Raw genomic sequence first — 21,702 nt, 5'->3', positions numbered from 1 at the left:
AACCGTATTCCCCAAATTAAACAAACCTAAAAATATTGACTGAGTCACACACTTATTTCATCCATTTAGGAGTTCGCTATCTATTTGACAAAAATGCTTTTTCTGTCATCCTCTGATAAACTTATTGTTTTCTTATTTATTCTGTGCTAAAAGATTAACGCCCGGTTTCATAATCAACTTAAAGTGAACATTAACTAAAGTTCACTTTAAAGTTGACATTTACCCATATGAATTGCATTGATAAAGGTACCAACTTAAAATTTAAAGTCCACTTTAACTGATTATGAAACCGAGTGTAAATTTTTTTCCTAAATACCAGTTTTTCTTTATTTTAGCATTTTTCTTCTTTTTTATTTATGTGAATTTTTAAGTCAATCTACTATTTAGATGACTTTTAAGTATTTCATTCTCTCATTTTTTCCATGTCCTCCTTTTTGCCCTTTTGCACTATGTTTATTTTCTAGAGCTTTTCTTGGTAATCTGTTGTGGCCCGTATTCAGCAAATAATCAACTCATCGAAGTCCTGACGGTTAAGGAACTCTGAGATGGGTGTGATTGTGTGATGGGGTCAAAATATAAGTGGATCCAAAAGACATCCTGAAACCATTACTTTGACTTTACGATTTATCATTCATCTTATACTTACCAAAAAAATATTCCTCATTTTAACTACAATTATAATAAAAAAAAAATATGAAAAAAATTAAGAAACGCTTTTCTTTAGCAGAAAGAACTGAGAGAACGGTTGAGTGAAGGAATACAGTGAAAACTATGAAAATCATTAGTATCTAGTTTCTTCTTTCACTCCTTGATATAAAACTGGTAGTATTATTTCTTTTATAGTGAATTTAACAAGTTGTTTTCAATTGTTTTATGCTGCTAATTGCACTGCCAGGTAGATTTTGCAATCTCCATAAAATCAACCACATTTCAAAAGCAAATACAAGTACGTTGCTGATATCGCTACTTTATTTTTTGCAAGGTCACTCTTAGGTACCTACTTTTAAAGACAATAATGTTTTAAAGGAAAACAATAAATTATGGTGATTAACTGGTTAGATTATATCTTATGAACTCTATGTCCATATCATGAGGTAACCTAAAAAACCAGTTTTATATAAAAAAATGACAAGCCATTCAACTGAAATGGACGGTATAATTTAGGAATACTAAATAAGTCAAACATTGAAAACTGGTAGTTAGATATGTAAATAAAGATTTTTTAATTATTTCTTGTAATGCTGATTAGTGATTATGCAATTATATTATTTAAATTTTTGAATAGGTAAGCCACAATTTTTCTTTAAAATAGTTTATTTCTTTTCGATTTCCACTTCGGAAATCGTTATAAACAAAATACAAAACATGCTGCTTCATAAACTACTCAGAATATTAAAAAAAAGTAAATGTATAATTTAAATAAACTATTTTTAATGTGAAATAAGCCACAATTTTACCAAAAAAATGATTTTATTAACGTTTCGAAGCCCAAATCGGGTTTCGTTGTCAAAATACAAAATACTACTAAAATAAACAAAAATGTTGTTGCTAAGTAAAAAAATTCTTCTAATAATTTATTTAATTTGACTCATTTATATTGGCAATTCAGACAAATTAAAGACAAACCTATTGTTGACTGCTAATATATATAATACAGTAGCTGCAGGTCTATATATTTCCCTGTTGTGTCACTTATTCTGCTTAAGTATTTCTCGTTACCTCAGGACAGTGCCGGTTTAACCTCACTTCGGGCCCTGGGCACTAAAGATTTAGGAGCCCCCTTCATTGCTATTCGTTGTCAATTTTTTTAACACAAAAACACATGCATTAACCTGCATTAACTATAAACGTTTATTGTAAAACCCATACATTTTTAATAATTTAAAAAAAGATTTTTAAAACAACCGAGAAAAATAGCAAACGTAAAAAATATTCCAAAAAATACATTTAAAAGTATAAAAAAAAAAGGATGTGTGTGTACTTTGTACGCACGTAAGAAGTTATACTTCTATTATATGATTTAAACGAAATTAATATACTTTTTATTTATATTTTATTTAAATATTAAACTAATTTATACTTACTACTTCTCAAACATTTTTATTAAAACAGTGCCAAAAATTAAAATAATAAAAGAATAAAACACACACAAACACATTAAAAATGCCACAAATGATTTCTGAACATTAATTGTCGGAAAATTTTTTAACTAAATACGTATTTTCTGAAAATAAAATTATATAATAAATATACTTACAATCATAAAATGTATAAAAAAAATAAAAAAATAAAAGTTTTTATTGGGATTTGAACCAGCTATCAGCGCGGTTGGTATATTGGGGTTCATTCGCCTTAAACGCTTCGCCACGGAGGCAATGTGTCATTATGTGCGAAGATCGACTAACTAAACGGATTAAGCTTTTGACATTTTTGAATTAAATTAAATTATTTTGATTTTGAATTGAAATGATTTAGAATTGAAAAAATACTACAAAATATAGAGTAAGAAAACAATGTATTAGGTGAACATTGATAGAAATTTTGATGGTAATCAAATTATGTAAATAAAAGTATTACATACTATGTATTTTGGTAGGTTCAAATAGGTAGGTACCTATGATACAATTACAATTATTACGTACCTGTTGCTTTTAAAAACTATTTAAATGTCACTACAATTATAAACTTTTTTGTTTTTGTCCTCACAACAATAAAACTAATATATTATACATTTGTTTACCTTCGTATTGAACAATTATTTATTATTGACAGATCATTTCAACACCCAATCAGAGCCTGTATAACGACTAATACCATACTGTCGGTGTGCGCATGCGCGCAGATCAATATAAATTCACCCTCAATCTCAATCGCGCCTAAAGAAGTATAACTTCAAAAACAGAAAGTTCTACAGAACAACCCACGACAAACAATAAAACATATTCTAAAAAATATATAACACAAAAATTAGGTCACTTTTTTTCTTGGCTAGCATTAGCAAACTACCTTATTCATAATAAGTACATACTATCAAAATTCAGTTGCTTCACTTCTTCATTTTTTATAATAAGATAGTGATAATGCGTCTAGGTATAGGAAAATAATTTGCACGGGTAACAATAAACAGCTTTAACACTTCTCTTTGCCTCCATTGGGTTTTACTCTATAAGAGTTGCTTTCATTTAATTTTCTATAATAAGCTTCGTTTCCAGCTTCATACATTTTTTTACAATTTTCTAAGAAATCGCTCTTTGGTTTAAAAGTTGTCACAGTTCTTATTTATCAGCCTTAAAATCAGACCATATCGAAATCGCACGTATTTCGTAATCTTTTTCTCTATTTAAAAAAATATGGTCCTCGATTATTTAGCGGACTTTAATTTGTTATTAATAAAAGGAAGGGTCCCTACGGGCCCCTGGGCGCCCGCCCCAAGCGCCCAATGGATAAAACGACACTGCCTCAGGAATTAGGTAATGGTTGTCTTGGTTGAACAAAATTTGCTGAATCTTTTCACGGGCGTTCCTTCGGGAATTCAGCATTAGTTTAGGCAATAGTCAATTTTCATCCATTATGTTTATCCTCTTCTTCTTATCTTATTCTTCCTCTATCAAATTTGTAGAGCTAATAAAAAATGAGTCTAGTTAGGACAGTAGTTATCCTCATAGGATATAGACAACAATATGTTCCCGAGATATTCAGGGAGTCGCTATAACGAATGAGAACATACGGGAACTAACGAGAGACCCTCTACGTATCTGACCCTTTTATTCAAGAAACGGTTGACTGTGGAGCAGCCCTACTCCAACAGCTGAGTCAAGCCAGAAAGGAAAAGTTGATCGAAACCCTCGAAAAAATGGGCATGACACATAGTAGCAAAATAACATGGAACTTTTCATAAAGAACATAAACCACCTTGCAAGGTTGCAGCAAACCAAGAACCGATATAAAGACCCAAACACTAAAAGAAGACTGAATCAGGAAACAAACCACCTAGGAACTTCTTTTACACTAAAAACGGTATGAACAGGTTAAAAAATAGGAAAACTGCAGGTGTGGATGATATATGCAGTGAACAAATAAGGTATATTATAAATATATGCCAAGGTGTAAAAATCCTAAAAATGGATCTTGCAACCCTATAACACGTGATGTAAAGCCTACGAAATTCCAAATCCAAAATCATCGCAAAAATCTAAAGTAATAGCCTTTTTTTTGAAAAATGGCTTTGGCAGAGCCAATTAGCCAGACTTGTTTGTGATTGATTGCAGATTCATAGTCATAAATTTCTTATTTCATAACATAAGTACATACTACAATATTATTTTTAGATACATAGGTACATTGTGTTGCTTTTTTTATTTTGTTTTTTTTTTTAATTATTTTACTGTGTTTTTTAATATAGATATATTTTAATTTTTGCTTAACACTTTTTTTTACTTTCTTTTTTTTATTTTTCTTTTCTTTTTTATTTTTGTTTCATTTTTTTTATTTTTTTGTTATTATTATTTTACTATGTGTTTTTTATATATTTTTTTTTTCTTTTTTTTTTATTTTTTTAAAACCACATTAACAAATTATGCCTAGTTAGTAGGTATATATTACATTTACAACTTGTATTTACATAATTTAACATGTTTATAAATGAGATGAAGAATTTCCATATCATAAGTAATAGCCTTATTAAACCCAGAAAAAGAGTCAGATAGTACCAGTAGCTATAGGTCTATTTCCTTGTTGAGTCACTTTTTCAAACTATACGAGGGACATCCTGGCCAAAATAGAAATAAATGCCGACAAGCAATTCATCCCACAAGGAGGATTCAGACCCGGCAAATCTATTGTCTAAAAGATGAAATCAAGCAGCATAAAATATGTGAAAACTATGGGGTTTCCCAGGAAAATCTGTGCAAAAAATTTAATTTTCTTTTTTGAAGAAAATAGCATTATATGCTGCAACGATTTTCTCGCTTATGCCATTTTACGAATCGATAGAAACCTGTGTATTATGATTATTATGTTCTTTCAATTATGTTTTGTATTCTTTTCTTTTTTAATTGATCGAAGAGATCAATGAGGAAACAAAAAAATTGCAGTTATTTCAGTTCTTTAATATTTAGGTCGATTAGTTTTTAATATTCATTTATTTGAATTTAAATAGTGGTATCAAGGTTTATACTAATTATGGATTTTTATTTTCAGAGCGCTATTACCCACAAAAATGCTAGTGACAAGTCTAATGTTAAGTTAGTATGGAAAGCACCCAGCAAAGTAGGAAAATATGTTTTATAGTAAGTATTTTTATTGTTCATTTTAAATATACAATATTCAGATTTTAAAATTTTATACTTTGTGGATCACACAGAAACCATAAACTCTCAACAGCTGGAAGACGTATTATTTGACAAATGGAAAAATATACCTACTTTAACATATTTGAAGGCTTACATAACTCTTTTTTTAAACAAATATGACAACAGAGACAAGACAGTTTTAATAAACTGAACAAAAGCAGAAAATAATTCAAACCGAGAAGAATGATGTGCAGAGATAAGGAGGGTGATAATATATTCTATTGATAGAACAACAAAAAATGCTAAGAAAATGGACAGAACATTTTAAAACAAAGCTTGAGGGAGATAGAAGAGAGGCGAACTCTGATATACCATTAGACCAAGGACCAAGCAGACAACAACAAAAAAAAAAGAGTGCACCAACAATAGCCAAGATTAGAATAGCAGTAGACAAATTCTTCTTCTTACGGTTTTACGGAATTATTTAGGGTAAATGAGTCCCTGCTTGCTACATTTATTACCTTCATTATTATTCTCTTTGCGTATATGCGGGGTCGGCTTTCCTAATTACATTTCTCCATAAGTTTAGATCTTGGCTTATACCAATATCAATCCCCTTTACTGACACGTCCCCTCTAAGCGACTTCTCCGAGGACTTCTCTGGCTTTCCTCATATATATTGGGTGATTAACTTTTCGACGTTGAACATGCCCGAAATATCTCGCTCAACTCTAGACTTCCCTAAAATACTCCCTAAAATACTCATTCTTAATTTTACCCTATTTTTTCACTCCGCACTCATCCATCTAAGCATTATCTATTTCCGCCACACGCGTTCGTTTTTTCTCTTTCTCCTCTTAGGTAACTGCTCAACATTCAGCTCCGTACATTATAGCTGGTATTATGGCAGTTTTATAGAATCTTCCCTTCAGTTTCATTGGAAACCTTCTGCCACACAACACACTACTCGCTTCCTTTCACCACATCCCCTTCATAAGGTGCCATGTCCGTATTCATACTTTGACCCTCATCATGTTTACAATTTTTTGAAACCATTGTCTATCGAATCACACTATTGCATAATATTACGCAGCCATGAAAATTTCAGATATGTTTGGCAGATAACCAAAGCAAACCACTGTTAAGTGTGGAAGAAAAACTAGACACGTGGAAGAAATATGTGGAAGTAACTTTTGCAGATGAAAGGCAGAATACCATTGAAGACACTGAATGCCAAACAGGATCCCCGATTACCATTGAAGAAGTCACGTCAGCCATTAAAACAACTAAAGATACAACAGATAAAGAACAAGGAATAAAATGGATAACAACTGTATTCAACAAAAAATACGTAACTGGAAAAATACCCCAAAGCTGGTTAAAGTCGACCTTCGTAACTTTACCCAAAAAAGTAAATGCCAAAACATGTGAAGACTACAGAACAATTAGCCTAATGAGCCACTTACTCAAAACGTTTCTGAAAGTGATACACGGCAGAATATATAAAAAATGCGAAGAACAGGTATCATGGACGCAGTTTGGATTCCGCGATGCCTTAGGCACCCGAGAGGCTCTATTCGCTGTCCAAGTGCTTATGCAAAGATGCAGGGATGTTAACTGTGACGTGTATATTTGTTTTATCTACTAAAAAAAGGCGTTTGATAGAGTAAAACATGATAAACTCATAAACATCTTAAAAGAGGCGGGAGTAGATGATAGAGACTTGAGAATCATATATAACTTGTATTACAACCAAACTGCCAATATTAAAGTGGATGACCAATTGACAGAGGCAGTCTCCATAGATAGAGGAGTGCCAAGATGAAAATTTCTTTCGGCCAATCCATCTCTTTCCCTCCCCTTTTTCTTGTATTAAAAGGCGCAGTAGATGGTTTTTAGACCTTTTAATTATATCGTCGAAATATTGTGTTTTTCTCTTCTTTACGATGTTTATGAGCAGACCCCCTGAATTTAACATTTTAAGAACGTCTTCACTCATCAGTGAAAGTATGCGAATCCTACGATATTTTTAGGTTCCTTTGATGGCACCACCATTCAAATGCTTCTAATTTATTTAGCATTGTATTTTTTAATGTCCATGTCTCACAATTATATAATAGAATAAATAACACATAACATTGCTGGACTTACTTACGTATAGGCATCGACAGATTTCTGTTACCTACATAAAAAAGGTTTCCGCGTCATAAAAATATTACGTATTTCGATCCTGGATTTTATCTCTTCATCAGAGTGACAATTAACATTTTTAACCAGCTGCCAAGGTATCTAAAATGGTGTAATTATTATATCTGTACATAGTATCTGTTCTCCATTGAGAAAGCAGACCTTGATCTATATTAATCTTTGAAACTGCCATCCACTTTGGCAATGGAGACAGCAAGCGAACAATATTTAGAATGTCGCCACACTTTGACAAGGGCTCAAGGAATGAGAAGGAGGAGAGGTTTAAATATTAAGCTGTTAATTTTGTTGTACCTAACTGCACTTAAATCTTATATTTACTTATCTTATCTTTTTTAGTGCCACCGTTGCAGAAACTGGAGAAAGATTCTGGGCACGAAAACCTACCGAAGTCATTAATGTTTTCTAAACAAAATTGTGTTAAAAATATTTAATTTTTATTAAAAACTATTCAGATGTGATATACTTTAATACTGTGTATTTTATTAAAACCCCTCCTTAGAGATATTTGATATTGTCAATCACGATTTACCGTATTGAAAAGAAGATATAGTTAAGAAAGGCGGTATGTGGAAGACCTTCTTATTTTTCTTCCTGCTTCCTTAATAGGCTTGCGCCTGTTCCATCTTCAGATGCCTCCTCATTAGATATCCATGATGTCAATCCATCTCTTCCTTGGCCTTCCTATACTCCTTCAGCCGTTTGGTGATCTGTCTCGTAATATCTTTACCAGTCTTCTCCCATTCTGCTTATATGGCTATACCATTCTTTTTACTTTATCGTAGTACATACGTAGTATAATAGATAAAGTTATAGGATCGTGCAAAAAATTTTTTCAGATTTCACTTTTTTTCGACGTTTTGAGTCCCCCTGAGTCTAAAAAGCAAATAAAAAAAACATATCGGAAATATGTACGTACGTATGTCGCCACCGCCCAGCAAAAACTACTGGACCGATTTCGATGAAATTCGGTATGAGTAAGTTTAAGAGAATTTTGTCGAGAAACTAAGCTTAAAAAAAACTTCTCAAAGGGGGCCGAAATAGGGGGGTTATTTGGGGCCCATTTTTGCAAATTTTGACCGAAACGAATGAAAATAAATGCAAAGTTAGCTCATAGATAGGTAAATAGAAATACGGAATTTGACATTTCCAAATTCAAAATGGCGGCCAACATGGCCGACCGCCCACCCGATACATTTCCTTACCTATCTAAAAACTTGTTTAAGATAAGTTTAATTTGAAAAAGTTGTTATATAGCCTAAAGATGGGGCTATAAGAAGAATATTATCGTTTTTCAGAAAAAGTTATGGGTTGCCTATATTTAAGGGGTCACAATTTGACATAACTTTGAACTAGATTTTCTCAAAAATGGCTCCAAGGAATTTGTTAATTTTTTGATATATTTTTGATATCCTATCGGTAAATTGAATGACATTAGTCAGATTTTTTAACTTCCCATAGGAGGGGTGTTGAATTTTTTATAAAAACATATTCGAGTGCCCGTAACTTCCTCTGTAATAGAAACTGAAATTTGAAATTTGGCAGACTTATATGGTACTTTATTATCTATTATCACAATAAATTTTAGCCAAAATATGGCTTCCGGTTGAACCGGAAATGAAAAAAAAAAATCTTAATCTTTTAGATCCGTCCTATATATTTTTACATATTTTGAAATAATGCAAAACTACCTTTCCAATGGCATAAAACTCGTTGCTGTAGCTCAAAAACTCGAAAAGTTACAGTAAATACAAATTTTGCTATAATCTTGTGTGTGTCCTCTCTCACGCGATCATAGCAGAGCATCATTATGAGGCAGTCAATGAGGGTATTTGGCTCCGAATTCCATCCTACTACATCGATGTACTTGATATTTTCACAGTAAGTAGGGAATAGCTCAAGAAACAAAATCTACCCTATATACTATGGCGCTTTTATCTTGGGGCGGTTTCCACCTCTTCAAGGGGGTGGAAAATTTGTTGGTCAAAATAACCACGGAAGTGGTTAGAGAACCTATTTCTAAGCAAAAACTAGTCTATACTTATTTTTTGAGAACTCAATACATTTTGAGTTATGCGTAGTTGAAAACTGGCCATTTTCATTGAAAAATGACACCTTTTCGGACGGTTTTTTGTGAATACCTTAAAAACTATGCATCGAACGAAAAACACTATATCAAACATTTTTTAGATTATAAATAACAAAGAGATTCGTTCCTTCGTAAATCTTCTATTTATAGGTCTGGATCCCGCGTATGAAAAAAAAGTTGATTAATAGCAAGCTGAAAATTTGTTATTAGCTTAAGGGTGTCTAGTCGGACAAACATTAATATATGGGAACACTGGAACAGGGGAAGTTTTAACTGTGGAACAGGTTAAAAATTTGGAACGGCCAGAACACGAAAATGGCACATTTATTTTGTCCGACAGAACAGACATAAACTCTCCGAACAGAGATTAAACTCTCATGCAAAAATCAGACTGCTATTTATCACCTGTCATAATTCCTGTCATTTGACATATTCTACATGTTCCACTCATTAAAACGCCAATTTGGTGATAAATAGCAGTCTGATTTTTGCATGAGAGTTTAATCTCTGTTCGGAGAGTTTAAGTCTGTTCTGTCGGACAAAATACATGTGCCGTTTTCGTGGTCTGACCGTTCCAAATTTTTAACCTGTTCCACAGTTAAAACTTCCCCTGTTCCAGTGTTCCCATATATTAATGTTTGTCCGACTAGACACCCTTAAGCTAATAACAAATTTTCAGCTTGCTATTAATCAACTTTTTTTTCATACGCGGGATCCAGACGTATTATAATACTTTCTTTCTTTCTCCTCTTCCTTATACCCTTTCAGGTGTCGGATTTGGGTTTAGTTTAGCTAAATATTGACCCATCTCTTCCATTCTTTTCTGTCTTGTGCTATTAGTTTCTTTTCTTTCAGCGTTTTCTGTTTAATTTTTCCCGCTTCTACTATTTGCTGTATCCAATTTTTTCTTCGGTCTGCCTTTTTTCATTTTTGTAATATTCCTTGTTTCGTGAATTTTCCTTGTTAGTCTACTAGGTTTCATTCTCATCAGATGTCCATACCAGTTTAATTGTCTCTTTATTATTTTATTCATTATTGGTTCCTGTTTATAGTTATCCCTCTTATTACCTCATTTCTTATTCTATATCCCATTTGGTCTTTCCGGCTATAGCTCGTAGATGTCTCATCTCAATTGCATTTATCCTACTATTATGCTTTTTCTGTAAAGTCCAATTTTCGCTCGTATACAGTATCGTCGGTATCACAATCGTATTATATATTTTAATTTTTGTTTCGCGGGACAATTCTTTTTTCCTCAGAACTGGCGCTAGTGCGTAGTACAGTTTGTTTGATTTTTTAGTTCTGTTTGTTATTCCGAGGTCTATTTTCCCATCATTGGTAATTATACTTCCAAGATAATCATATGCGGTAACTATTTCCAGTTGAGTATTTTTGCATTTTATATTTACTTAATTTTCTTCCTTTTCGCCGATGACCATTATTTTACTTTTCTCGATGTTTATTTCCATTTTTAATTTCTCTATTTCTTCTGTCCATATGTTCATAAGTTTTTGCATGTTTGTCACGGAATCTGCTATAAGGACTATGTCATCCGCATACAATAAGGCTTCTATTTTTATTGGCTGTAATCTTTGGTATACTATTGTTGTCTGTATTTGGTTCATTCTTTCTCCAGTATTTCTAGTCAATTCATCCATGACTATTATGAATAGTAGCGGACTAAGACTGTCTTCTTGTTTGATACCTCTTTCCCAATTGAATTCTTCAGATCATTCTCCTGCTATCTGTAGGTACACGTCCTTTTACTATTCTGTATACACTTTCAATTATTTTTATCAGTGTAATTGGTACTTTCATGTTCTGCAAGCATTTCCATATAATTTTTCTTTCTATAGAGTCGAATGCTGCCGTTAGATCTATGAATACCTAGAATGAGCTTTCCCCCCGAATCAATACTTCTTTCTATTATATTTCTAATTATGTAAATGTTATCGTTTGTCTGTCTTTCTGGTCTAAACGCTGATTGTTCTTCTCCCAGTTCTTTTTCTACCTCTTGTCTTAGCCTCTTCTCTACTATTTTCGTGTATACCTATTTTAAAACATACCGATGACAAACATATTGCTCTATAATTTTCGCAGTTGACGTGTTCTCCCTTTTTGTATATTAGCACTATAAGGTTACTTTGCCAGTCTTTTGGGATTTGCTCAGTGGTGTCATGGCAAAATTAGCAGTGCCGGAACGCACTGCTAATTTTTGTTTACAAAACCTAAATTCTCTATTTATTTTTTTTTTCTTTTCTTAACCAGTGTGGGAACGGCGTTCCCGCACCATGACACCACTGGATTTGCTGCTATTTATTATAAGGTTACTTTGCCAGTCTTTTGGGATTTTGCTGCTATTTATAATACAAAAAGAGATATGGTAGGTGAAAAGAGTTTGTTTTTTGGTGCATGCTCAAATTGGTCTATTCAACTTGAAATAACAGAGAAACGGTAGGTTTTAGGTGTATAATGCTACCAACGCCTTTTGTAGTGCTTGAAAAGGCCTTTAAAACGAGCACCGTTAAATGTCGGTTACATTCAAACTAAGCGAGGTATGGTGCAAAAAAAAAAATATATGACTAATGTGTTTTAAGGAAAAATACGTACATACATAATTTTTTTTATTTATTTATTTATTTATTAACGGGATAAACCCAATACATACAAAATACAATAAAGCAGAGCTTTTGTCATAATAATGAAAATATAAAATTTAGATACATGTAAAACTACAACTATTATAAAACACAAACATAAAAAAGAATATAAATTATTTGTAAATGATGAAAACAACTGAATTAACTATAACAGTTAAATCTATTTAATTTTTTAAATTCAAAATTCAAGACGCCCGAGTTCTTGTTTAATAGAGGAAACTGAAGAACCAAACAGATCTATTACATGACTAAACTTGTTTCCATACAGGGCCAATCTACTAATTGGTGCATATTGACCATAATTTGTAGCATGTCGTTGTTCCTTGAATATTTGTGGATTTCGTGTCAATCTAGCAGGTATATTAAAGTATACAAGACTTATCAATTCTTCGGAGTTAATAACACCAGAGATAATTTTGCGAAGACAACAAATATCCAACATGACTCTTCTGCGTTCAAGAGTTTGTAAATTTAATCTCTTTAATATATTATCATAAGTATAATTTCTAACTGTTAAACCCATCTTAAAAGCTGCGAAATGTAAAAATTTGTTTTGAACCTTTTCAATATTTAGGATTTGATATGCATAACTAGGTGACCAGATAATAGAACCATATTCAATAATTGATCTCACGATACTGCAATATAAGATTTTTATTGTGTGAATTGACAAATCTTTTGATGAACGCAATACAAAACCCAACATCTTAAATGCTTTCGAAACAGTATGGTCAATGTGAGAGTAAAATGTTAATTTACAATCAAATATTATACCCAAATCCCGAATTTCGTTCACACGTGTGACAGGAGTATTATTAATAAAATATTGATGGTGAATAGGCGAATGGGATCTAGCAAAAGTTATTAAAAAGCATTTATTAATATTAAGTTCCATATCATTTCTACCACACCACTCATAAAAATCATTTACTTGTGACTGAAGCTGAAAAATGTTATCCTCATTATTGACAGTCTTATATATTTTAACATCATCAGCAAACATTAAAAAGTTAACTTCCTTAAAAATAGAGTGAACATCATTCAAGAACAGATTAAATAGAAGGGGGCCACAGTGGGAACCTTGCGGTACTCCAGATGTAGCTGTAAAAGCATTAGAAAGAAAACATCCTATTTTTACACTTAAACTTCGATTAGTCAGGTAACTTTGCATCCAATCAAAGAGACTTCCAGAAACACCGTATGCTGTAAGTTTTGCAAGTAAGATATTATGATTGACCTTATCGAATGCTTTAGAAAAATAAGTATAGATGGAATCTACTTGTAATTTGTTCTCCAAAGCAATAACAATGTCATTCTGATAAAGAAGTAAATTAGTTACTGTAGATTTACCCTGTACAAAACCGTGTTGTTCATTCACCAGAATACTGCTGAATTCACAAGTAAGCTGCTTAGTAACTAAATAATCTAATAATTTTGGAATTGCTGATATAGTACAAACTGCTCTGTAGTTTTCCACATTTGACTTTGAACCAGATTTAAATATAGGTTTTACGTAACTTCGTTTCCAGCAATCAGGGAAAACCCCTTCTTGCAAAGATTTATTAAAGAGTATACACAATGGCTTAGATATAGTACAAACACGTTGTTTTAATAGATAGTTAGGAATGCCATCAGGGCCAAAATTTAGTTTAGGAGCCAAATTGTGAATACTCTCAAAAATAGTATTTATGTTAAAAGAGAATGAACTCATGTTACCAGCATTTTCAAATTGATATTGTGGGGGGGGGGGGGGTAGTATTATGGTCAGTGAACACTGTAGAAAAAAATTTGGCAAATAAATTCACAGCTTCCTCCCCAGAACTACTTTGATCATCTCCTAAATATAAATGGCAAGGTACATCATAATTTTTTTTGTGACTGTTTATATATTTCCAAAAAGTGCCTGGGTCATTATTAATTCTAAATTCAGAATCTCTAACATAAAATTATAACAATCTTTACTCAGTGTACCTACTACATTCAGATCGTAAGCTATGAAAAATAATAAAATCATCATAATTGTTGAACATCTTATACTTTTTATGATATTTTTTCTTTTCTATTATTAGTCGTTTTAACTCCGGGCTAAACCAAATTGGAAATGTACTTGTCTTACATACTTTTTTAGGAACATAAGAATTTATTGCATGATTGACAATATCGTAAAATTTAGACACAGCGTCTTCAATATTCAAAGCCTTTAGTGAATCCTAATTTATTTCCGACAAGAAAAAGTTCATACCAATATAATCACCGTTTTTAAAATCATAATATGACTCTGCGTACTTTAAAGGATCACTGTTATTTATTATATTAACATCAAATGTTACACAATTGTGGTTAAGGGAGTTAGGAAAAATTAAATCAGCAGCATTTACAACACTCAACTCGTTACAATTAGAAAAGATTAAGTCTAAAATTACATTTCTACTATTGGACACAAAATTATTTTGAAAAAGGTTGTAAAAACTATAGCAATTGACCATATGTAAAGCTGGTGAATTTGGTGGATAGTTCAATAAACTAACTCCTAAATTATCGTTTGTCCACGTAACATTCGGAAGATTAAAGTCACCAGAAATAAAAACCTTAGAGTAGTTATTGTTCATTAATATAAAATCAAGGACATTACAATGATCTTCGTATATTTCATGATCAGACCGTGGTGGTATGTACAGAGAGCCAAAAATAACTTTCTCTGTTCCAATATTAACTAGTACAAAAATTTGTTCAACTTTAGTATGAGGTATATATAATAAGTACATATATTTATGACGTATATATAATAAGTACATATATTTAACCCCGCATCCACCAGAATTTAAATGCATCGTTTTTCTTCTGTAATACCTTTTAATATAGTGTTATTTCTACTTTCAAAAAGTTGGACGGGTTTAAAATGGGTTTTTGAAAAAAATAAGATCAAATTATAGAGCGCATTTTTAAATTTTCTTAAAAATCCATTTTCTCCATGTAATTCGAAAATAAAAATGTTCCACTCACGAGAAGGGGTGGGAACCGAGCCCATGATAAAAGCGCCATAGTATATAGGATAGACTTTGAATTAGAAGATTGGGCTACTCCCAAAATTTCATTAAAATCGATGCAGTAGGATAGAATTCGGAGGTAATATCTTGCTCTTACTCTCGCGCATTGACTGGCGTAATAGAAATAGAATGAAAATGCAAATATTGTAAACTATTAATTTCTCTGAAAAATGAACTAATTTGAAATGAAAGTATGACTAATATTCTATTGATTTATGCAATAATCTATAGTATGTCCCCGAAATATGGCATCGAACATTTTCTCAAATGCAGGAATTAATGATGCGTACAACCATAAAATATTTTCAAATATACAAGGTGTCTCTAAAATATCAAAATAACGAGTAACTTTATGTTTAACTTTGTTATCTAGTACGATAACGATAATAGATCGGTAGGATAAAGTTCTCGGGCGGCCCTTCCGTCCAGCATTTTTTTCTTTTCAGTGCCGTCATTTATGTTCTCAGCTTTGCCTGGGTCTGTGCTACGTTGTCCGTTCCATAAGAATTTCCCTGTAATATCTCGGACTATTTTCATTTCACACGTTTCCGTCAGTCTTTTTGTCCTTGTAGTGTCAGGTCTTGTTTCCGCAGTGTAAGTCATAATCGGCCTGACTACTGTCTGTAAATCTTGGCCTTTGTTTCTGTCCGTAGATGTGTGTTGCGCCAGATAGTGTGTTTATAAGACATCCTGCTATTCTGTTCACTTTGTTTATTTGTTGGGCAACTTCCGTTTCTGTATGTCCATAACTGTGCATTAGTACTTCCAGGTAGCTGATACTTCTTTCTTGCTGGATTATTTTGCTGTCCATTTTCAGCTTGCACCTTATTAGATCTTTAGAGATTATCATACTTTTTGTTTTATTTGATGATATTATCATGTGGAACTTTCTTGCTGTTCAAGAACAGAGAGGAAACATAAGACAGACAAAATAAGAACAGAGGGAATATGAAACAGAATTTAAGTAGAATGCTCAATAACAAAGAGATTGGAAAACAGCCATGCAGTGGCAAAGCATGTATAAAGAATGCTAGAGCACAATTGGCCAAAAATAGGTGACTGAAAGAAAAAAAAGTGCTGAAGAGGACAAAAACGGCGATTTCATAATGGAAAAACGCCAAAGAAAAAGGAATATCATCTGTTTGTATGTGAGTCCATCCCATAAATTAGGGATACGGAATTCGCTCTGCCGAGATTCACTTTGACACATTCGGAATAGGAAACATACATCACAAAAATTCCTACCTCACACTATTAACTGCTCAAATCAACTTAATCTTTCATTAAAAAAAGAAGAATTAATAGAAATAGTGGGAGTGTATACTAATGTCTACAAAATATTTTTATTTTGTACAATAAACAATTTTCTCAAACGACTCGTGTACTTGGCGAATAATCGTCACTTGTGTATACTGTCAATGCTGTGTGAGTGGGTTACTAGTACAATTATTGTACTATTTGTCAAACACTAATAATAATAATGTTAATACTACTATTAATTGACAAAGAATTGTACTAGTAACCCTCCCAAAAGACACAGTAAGTAACGCAAGTAACGATTATTCGACAAATACACTAGTCGTTTGGGCCCAGCTTTACATTTCACCTACAAGATATTGTTAAAGTAAAAAAACAACTAAGAATTCCTATTTATTTTATTAATGCTACTGTACAAAATTAGATTAAAATGCAAAACAGTACCTTTCAATCAAAATAATCTTCAATGTCTATATCAGGATTTAAAATATCATCCCCATAAGGTGACAAATCTATTTGATTTAGTATAAGATTTTCAGCCATTTCCTCCAAGTCTGTATCACCAATTAGAACAGCACCTTGTAATTTATTATCTTCCAAAACGAATTTTATATACTCATGACCTTTTGTCATTCTAATAAGGATTTCGTAGTTTCTTCCCAATTTTTGTCCATTGAATAATCCAAGAAGAATAACCTTATATCCAAATAGTTTTGTTGAATGAGCAAACATTTCAAAACAAAAATCTTGCAAGACCTCTTCCTTGTTTAAGTGTCCAACAATGGATTTGGCTGCATACGACCCCATCTGTCTTGCTTGTGTCCACAGCTTCATTTGAAACCAATGTTTTGCTAGGTCCCAATTGGCACTACAGACATCACCAGCTGCATATATATTTGGAAGATTGGTTTGCATATATTGATTCACTTTTATTTCACCATTTTCTGATAATTCAAGTGAATTAAGTGACTTAAAAGACATTCTTGGAGTTACACCAGTGGCAGAAATAATTAAATCACAATCAAGTTTCTCACCATTGGATAAAGTTACTTCCAAAGCATGTTTAGCGTCTTTCGATCTCTCAACTAGTGTTATTTCAGTTTCGTAATGGACTTTTACAGTAGATGGCATACTTAAACCCCCAGCCCCTTGTATAATAAGATTTTTGTACCAATCAGGACCTAACGCAGCACCAGATTTATGGAAATCTTCTTCTTGGTACCTCATTCTCTTACTAACAGGTTCTTGTTTAACATCATCTTGACTTAAAGAGGGAAGGAAAAACTCGGCTGCACCTGGTTCAACAAAAGTAGCAGAAATGTGACGATCCTTAATTACCCAATGCACCTGCATGTTTTTTATTTTGTAAACCAGTTCAGAAGCAATACCACCATTACCCACAACTATGACATTAGTGGCTTTACTTATTTTTTTCAAAAACGTATCTACGGAATCTGTATCTCTTATACCAAGGATTTCTTCAAACTGTTGAGCTTGTGGTATAAGCTTGGGCTTAGCTCCAGTACACAAACATAAATATTGATACTTAATCATTTTATTTTCTGTAGTTATGATGTATTTCTCACTGTCATGGATTTCAGCAAGAGTATCATGAATAACTTTAATATTTGGATGCTTTGACGAAAATTCAGAAGACGCCATCTCTTGAATATTAAACTCAGTTAATGTTCTTGTAATAGCATGAAGATTAATCACTGTCTTAATTAAGGATGATTCACTAAGAAGTACAATAGATTTTTCTGGTTCGAAGAAAGCTAAAGTCTCTGCGCAACTAACACCAGCTATCCCTCCTCCTACAATAACAAATGTGGCCTCCATTATTTACTTTTCTGAATAATACTCTGAGTAATCGTATTTTCTGAAAGGCACATCAAATGTAAGGAGACCTCTGTCATACGCTCTTGTAATAGCAACTATTAACTGTTGATGTTTCTTCTGACACAATCCAGTTTTACTATAACTTAAAATACTTCCTGTCTGGGGTGAAACAAACTGCTTTAACAGGTCCACATTTTGTTCATGTAATATCAGATATTCATCTCTACAGATTGGACATGGGTTACCTGTGGAAATTTGGCCACCTCTTACGCACGTTTTCCTTGTCTTTCTAGGAGGGAAAAGTCCTTTGTGATTTCTTCTGTATAAAACCCACACTGGTTGCCCTTCGTAGGTTTGTTGGTATGCCGCACTTTTAAGATATCTGATGCTAGTTTCTACTGGAATTTGCTGGGTACGGTCTTTAGTGATTTCTCTGGTCTCTATAACTCGTTGATCTTCCTTTGATTGTTGATAAACGACTGATGTAAATAAATTTCGAGGTAAATTTGATTTCGTTAAACTTAAATTCTGTCGCAAAAAGGGAATAGAAAACATTTTCCAGCTCTAACCTATTTTCCACTTCCTTCCACCATTGAAATTTGACATTAGACAATGACATCACCTGACTTTTCTGACAATGACTTTTAATGACAAATCTACTTTTCGATTCAACTGACAGTTGACACAGAACAAAAGCATTCCAAACTCAGATATTTCGATTTCTACAAGATCGGAATATTGAAATTTAGCAACAGTGAAAGAGGTCCTATTGTCCTATAAAAAATATCTGTGTATGTTGTGTTTGTGTTATTTTGAAATTTTAAATAGGGGTGGTTTAACTATTAAACTATTCCGTCAATGTTGACTGTGAAAATTACTACCATAGTTCATAATATAATGCCAGGACTGATTTCTAAATACTTTGAGAAAAATAATTGTTTTAAATATTTAATATCACCAGTTAATTTTAATTAAAATCGTCAATTGTTTAAATAAGAATAAAGATGAAATTTATTTTAGAGATATAATGTGGTATAATCTTGGGCTTAGCCATAGCCACCTTTACTTAACAAGCCATGAAGTTGAAACTTGGCAACATCTATTGGTAGACCGATTAATTCTGACAGTTCTCATTTGTTTTTAAATAATTTTCACTGTATTTACAGAGAAACTGAAATATTTTACAATATTTCGTGCTCCAAATTATAAAGAACATTAAAAGGTATGTTTTAAGATAATTTTAGTTCAATATAATATATTTTTATATAAACTTGCGTGCATATAGAAATCCGTCCACTTAAAAATTTTGTCATTTTTAATGTCTCATATTTCCTAAACCTGTTGGCAGATTTAAGTGATTTTTATAATATGTTATAGCCTAATTCTTTAACAATGCCGCTGTAATAATATTGTTGGTAAACAGTTAAATTTTTATGGTGTACCGGGCATTTAAAACATACTGAAATTTAAACCCAACTATAGACTCCGGTTTTCTTAACATTCTGTTTTTTTGATTAATTTGCTTATGTTTAACAACTAGATTTGTTCTTTATCAATTCAGGGTGTTTCTAAATAAGTGCGACAAACTTTAAGGGGAAAGGAACAAAATGAAAAATTTTGACGCCTGTATTTTAAAGGTTTTTTTTTTATTTATTTATAGTACTATACAAATGACCTGGCCTCTTGTGACTAATCCAGGTCGTTTCCTGATGGGATTACAGTAGTTTATCTTTACATTATTATTATTTTAAGAATTTTCTATATTTGACTAATTAACAATAGCCCTAATCTACTACTAATTATGAAAACTACAAATTGTAAACAATTCTAATAAATAATTCTAATGAACAAATAATAACAAATAAACAAAAACCAATAAACAAAATATAAATTATTAATTTTTTTTTGAACATATAATTTTTATAAAAGTGCTCCCATTTCTCATTCTCAGATGAGAAATGCCAGCATTCTTCATCTAAAAATAGTCACGAATAATTTTAAGTGCAGGTCTAATCGACTTTATGATATTCTTAATGGTATTTCGGTGAGCCTCAGACCATTGAGTTTTAAAATTTCAGGCTTTTAGTTTATTTTTTTTTGTTTGATTAATAATTTTTTTATTTTTGATTTATTTTATTTTATATTTGATATTAATTTTTAATTTTTTATTATATAAATATTTATTTAATTATTCCAATATTTTATTTTATATTTTTATAGGTAATTTTAATTTTTTTTTGTATAATTTCTTATTTAAATTCAAAGAGGTTGGATATTATTTACTTGATTTCTTCTTCGTCTAATATTATATAATTCTAATTGTTTCTTTGATATTATGTCCGCTAAATTGTTTAATGTATTAAATAATTCTTCATTTTGTATTATATTTTCTATATTTATGCCAAGAAGGTCTCTTCTCATTCTTTGTAGTTCTTGTGTATTTGTTTGTCTTTCGCAAATAAATACTATGTGTTCTGGTGTGCCTATTTCTCCACATTCACAATATTCATTGTCTTTTAAGTTAAATCTATGTAGGTGTGTAGGGTACGGACCGTGCCCTGTAAGAAAATGTATTAATCCTTTTTTTGGGTTAAAATAATTTGGTATATTATTTAAATTTGGAATGAAATTATAGAGACGTCTTGCTTTAGGTGAATTATTCCATTCGTTTTGCCATTTTCTATTTAATATTTCTTCTAATTGTCTTTTTGTTCTGATTTCTATTCCCATTAATTGCATTATTTTTTCATAATTTTCTTTTCTTTGCCAATATCTACATGCACGTTTTTGTGCTTCCAAGTGCATGGGCATTACACCAGTCAAGACTGTTAAAGCTGATGTTGCTGTAGTACTGAAGGCTCCTGTCATTCTAACAAGGAAACCTCTTTGTGCTTTATTCAGTTTTTCAATATTTGTATTATTTGTTAGTCTGTGTGCCCATACACTTGCACCGTACCCTACAATTGAGGCAAGTATCGTACTCAGGTAATTTTAAAGGTAATCATTTTTTTCGAATTCTGAGAAAACTAATAAGTATTTTTGAAAAATTTAAATGCAGAATAAAAGATAACTTTATTACCGAGGGCCAAAAGTCCCTTAGAATGAATAAAAAGTTTTTTTTAATGACATATTTGAAACTAAAAATCACACTAAATTTTCTTAGTTTTTCACCCCTGTAACTTATTAAAATAAACATAGAAGTTTTCAGGGAATTTGAGTCCTTGGTCCTAACGTAATCTTTCACTTTGCGTTTAAATTTTTGAAAAATACTTATTAGTTTTCTTAGGATTCGAAAAAAATGAATCCCGTTTATA

General features: G+C 31.8%; 3 protein-coding genes across 4 annotated transcripts in view; 1 reads left to right on the top strand and 2 right to left on the bottom strand.

Moving 5' to 3' along the window:
• LOC114324176 (putative defense protein 1) overlaps positions 1 to 7,967 on the top strand; it is a 33,416-nt gene extending 25,449 nt beyond the window's left edge. For both annotated transcript variants that reach the window (XM_028271927.1, XM_028271928.2), the window contains exons 3-4: positions 5,200 to 5,288; positions 7,836 to 7,967. In XM_028271927.1, the coding sequence (XP_028127728.1) occupies positions 5,200 to 5,288; positions 7,836 to 7,905 (159 nt within the window). In that variant the 3' untranslated portion in view covers positions 7,906 to 7,967. The remainder of the gene's footprint in view (positions 1 to 5,199; positions 5,289 to 7,835) is intronic.
• An 8,962-nt stretch (positions 7,968 to 16,929) lies between these two features.
• Positions 16,930 to 18,388, bottom strand: LOC114324177 (pyridine nucleotide-disulfide oxidoreductase domain-containing protein 1). Its single transcript, XM_028271929.2, has one exon. The coding sequence runs from the start codon at positions 18,386 to 18,388 to the stop codon at positions 16,997 to 16,999; it is 1,392 nt and encodes a 463-aa protein (XP_028127730.1). The 3' UTR covers positions 16,930 to 16,996.
• LOC114324178 (28S ribosomal protein S18b, mitochondrial) lies at positions 18,128 to 19,004 on the bottom strand. Its single transcript, XM_028271931.2, has one exon. The coding sequence runs from the start codon at positions 18,941 to 18,943 to the stop codon at positions 18,392 to 18,394; it is 552 nt and encodes a 183-aa protein (XP_028127732.1). The 5' UTR covers positions 18,944 to 19,004; the 3' UTR covers positions 18,128 to 18,391.
• Between the last annotated feature and the right edge of the window lie 2,698 nt (positions 19,005 to 21,702).

Source organism: Diabrotica virgifera, chromosome 1, assembly GCF_917563875.1.
Source record: "Diabrotica virgifera virgifera chromosome 1, PGI_DIABVI_V3a".
NCBI lineage: Eukaryota > Metazoa > Arthropoda > Insecta > Coleoptera > Chrysomelidae > Diabrotica > Diabrotica virgifera.
The sequence above is the reverse complement of the archived record's forward strand: the minus strand, read 5'-3'. Positions and strand labels throughout refer to the sequence as shown.

What these genes read in the sequence shown, in the direction of transcription:
- LOC114324178 (XM_028271931.2), bottom strand. Translation starts at nt 18,943, where the DNA reads ATGTTTTCTATTCCCTTTTTGCGACAGAATTTAAGTTTAACGAAATCA.
- LOC114324177 (XM_028271929.2), bottom strand. Translation starts at nt 18,388, where the DNA reads ATGGAGGCCACATTTGTTATTGTAGGAGGAGGGATAGCTGGTGTTAGT.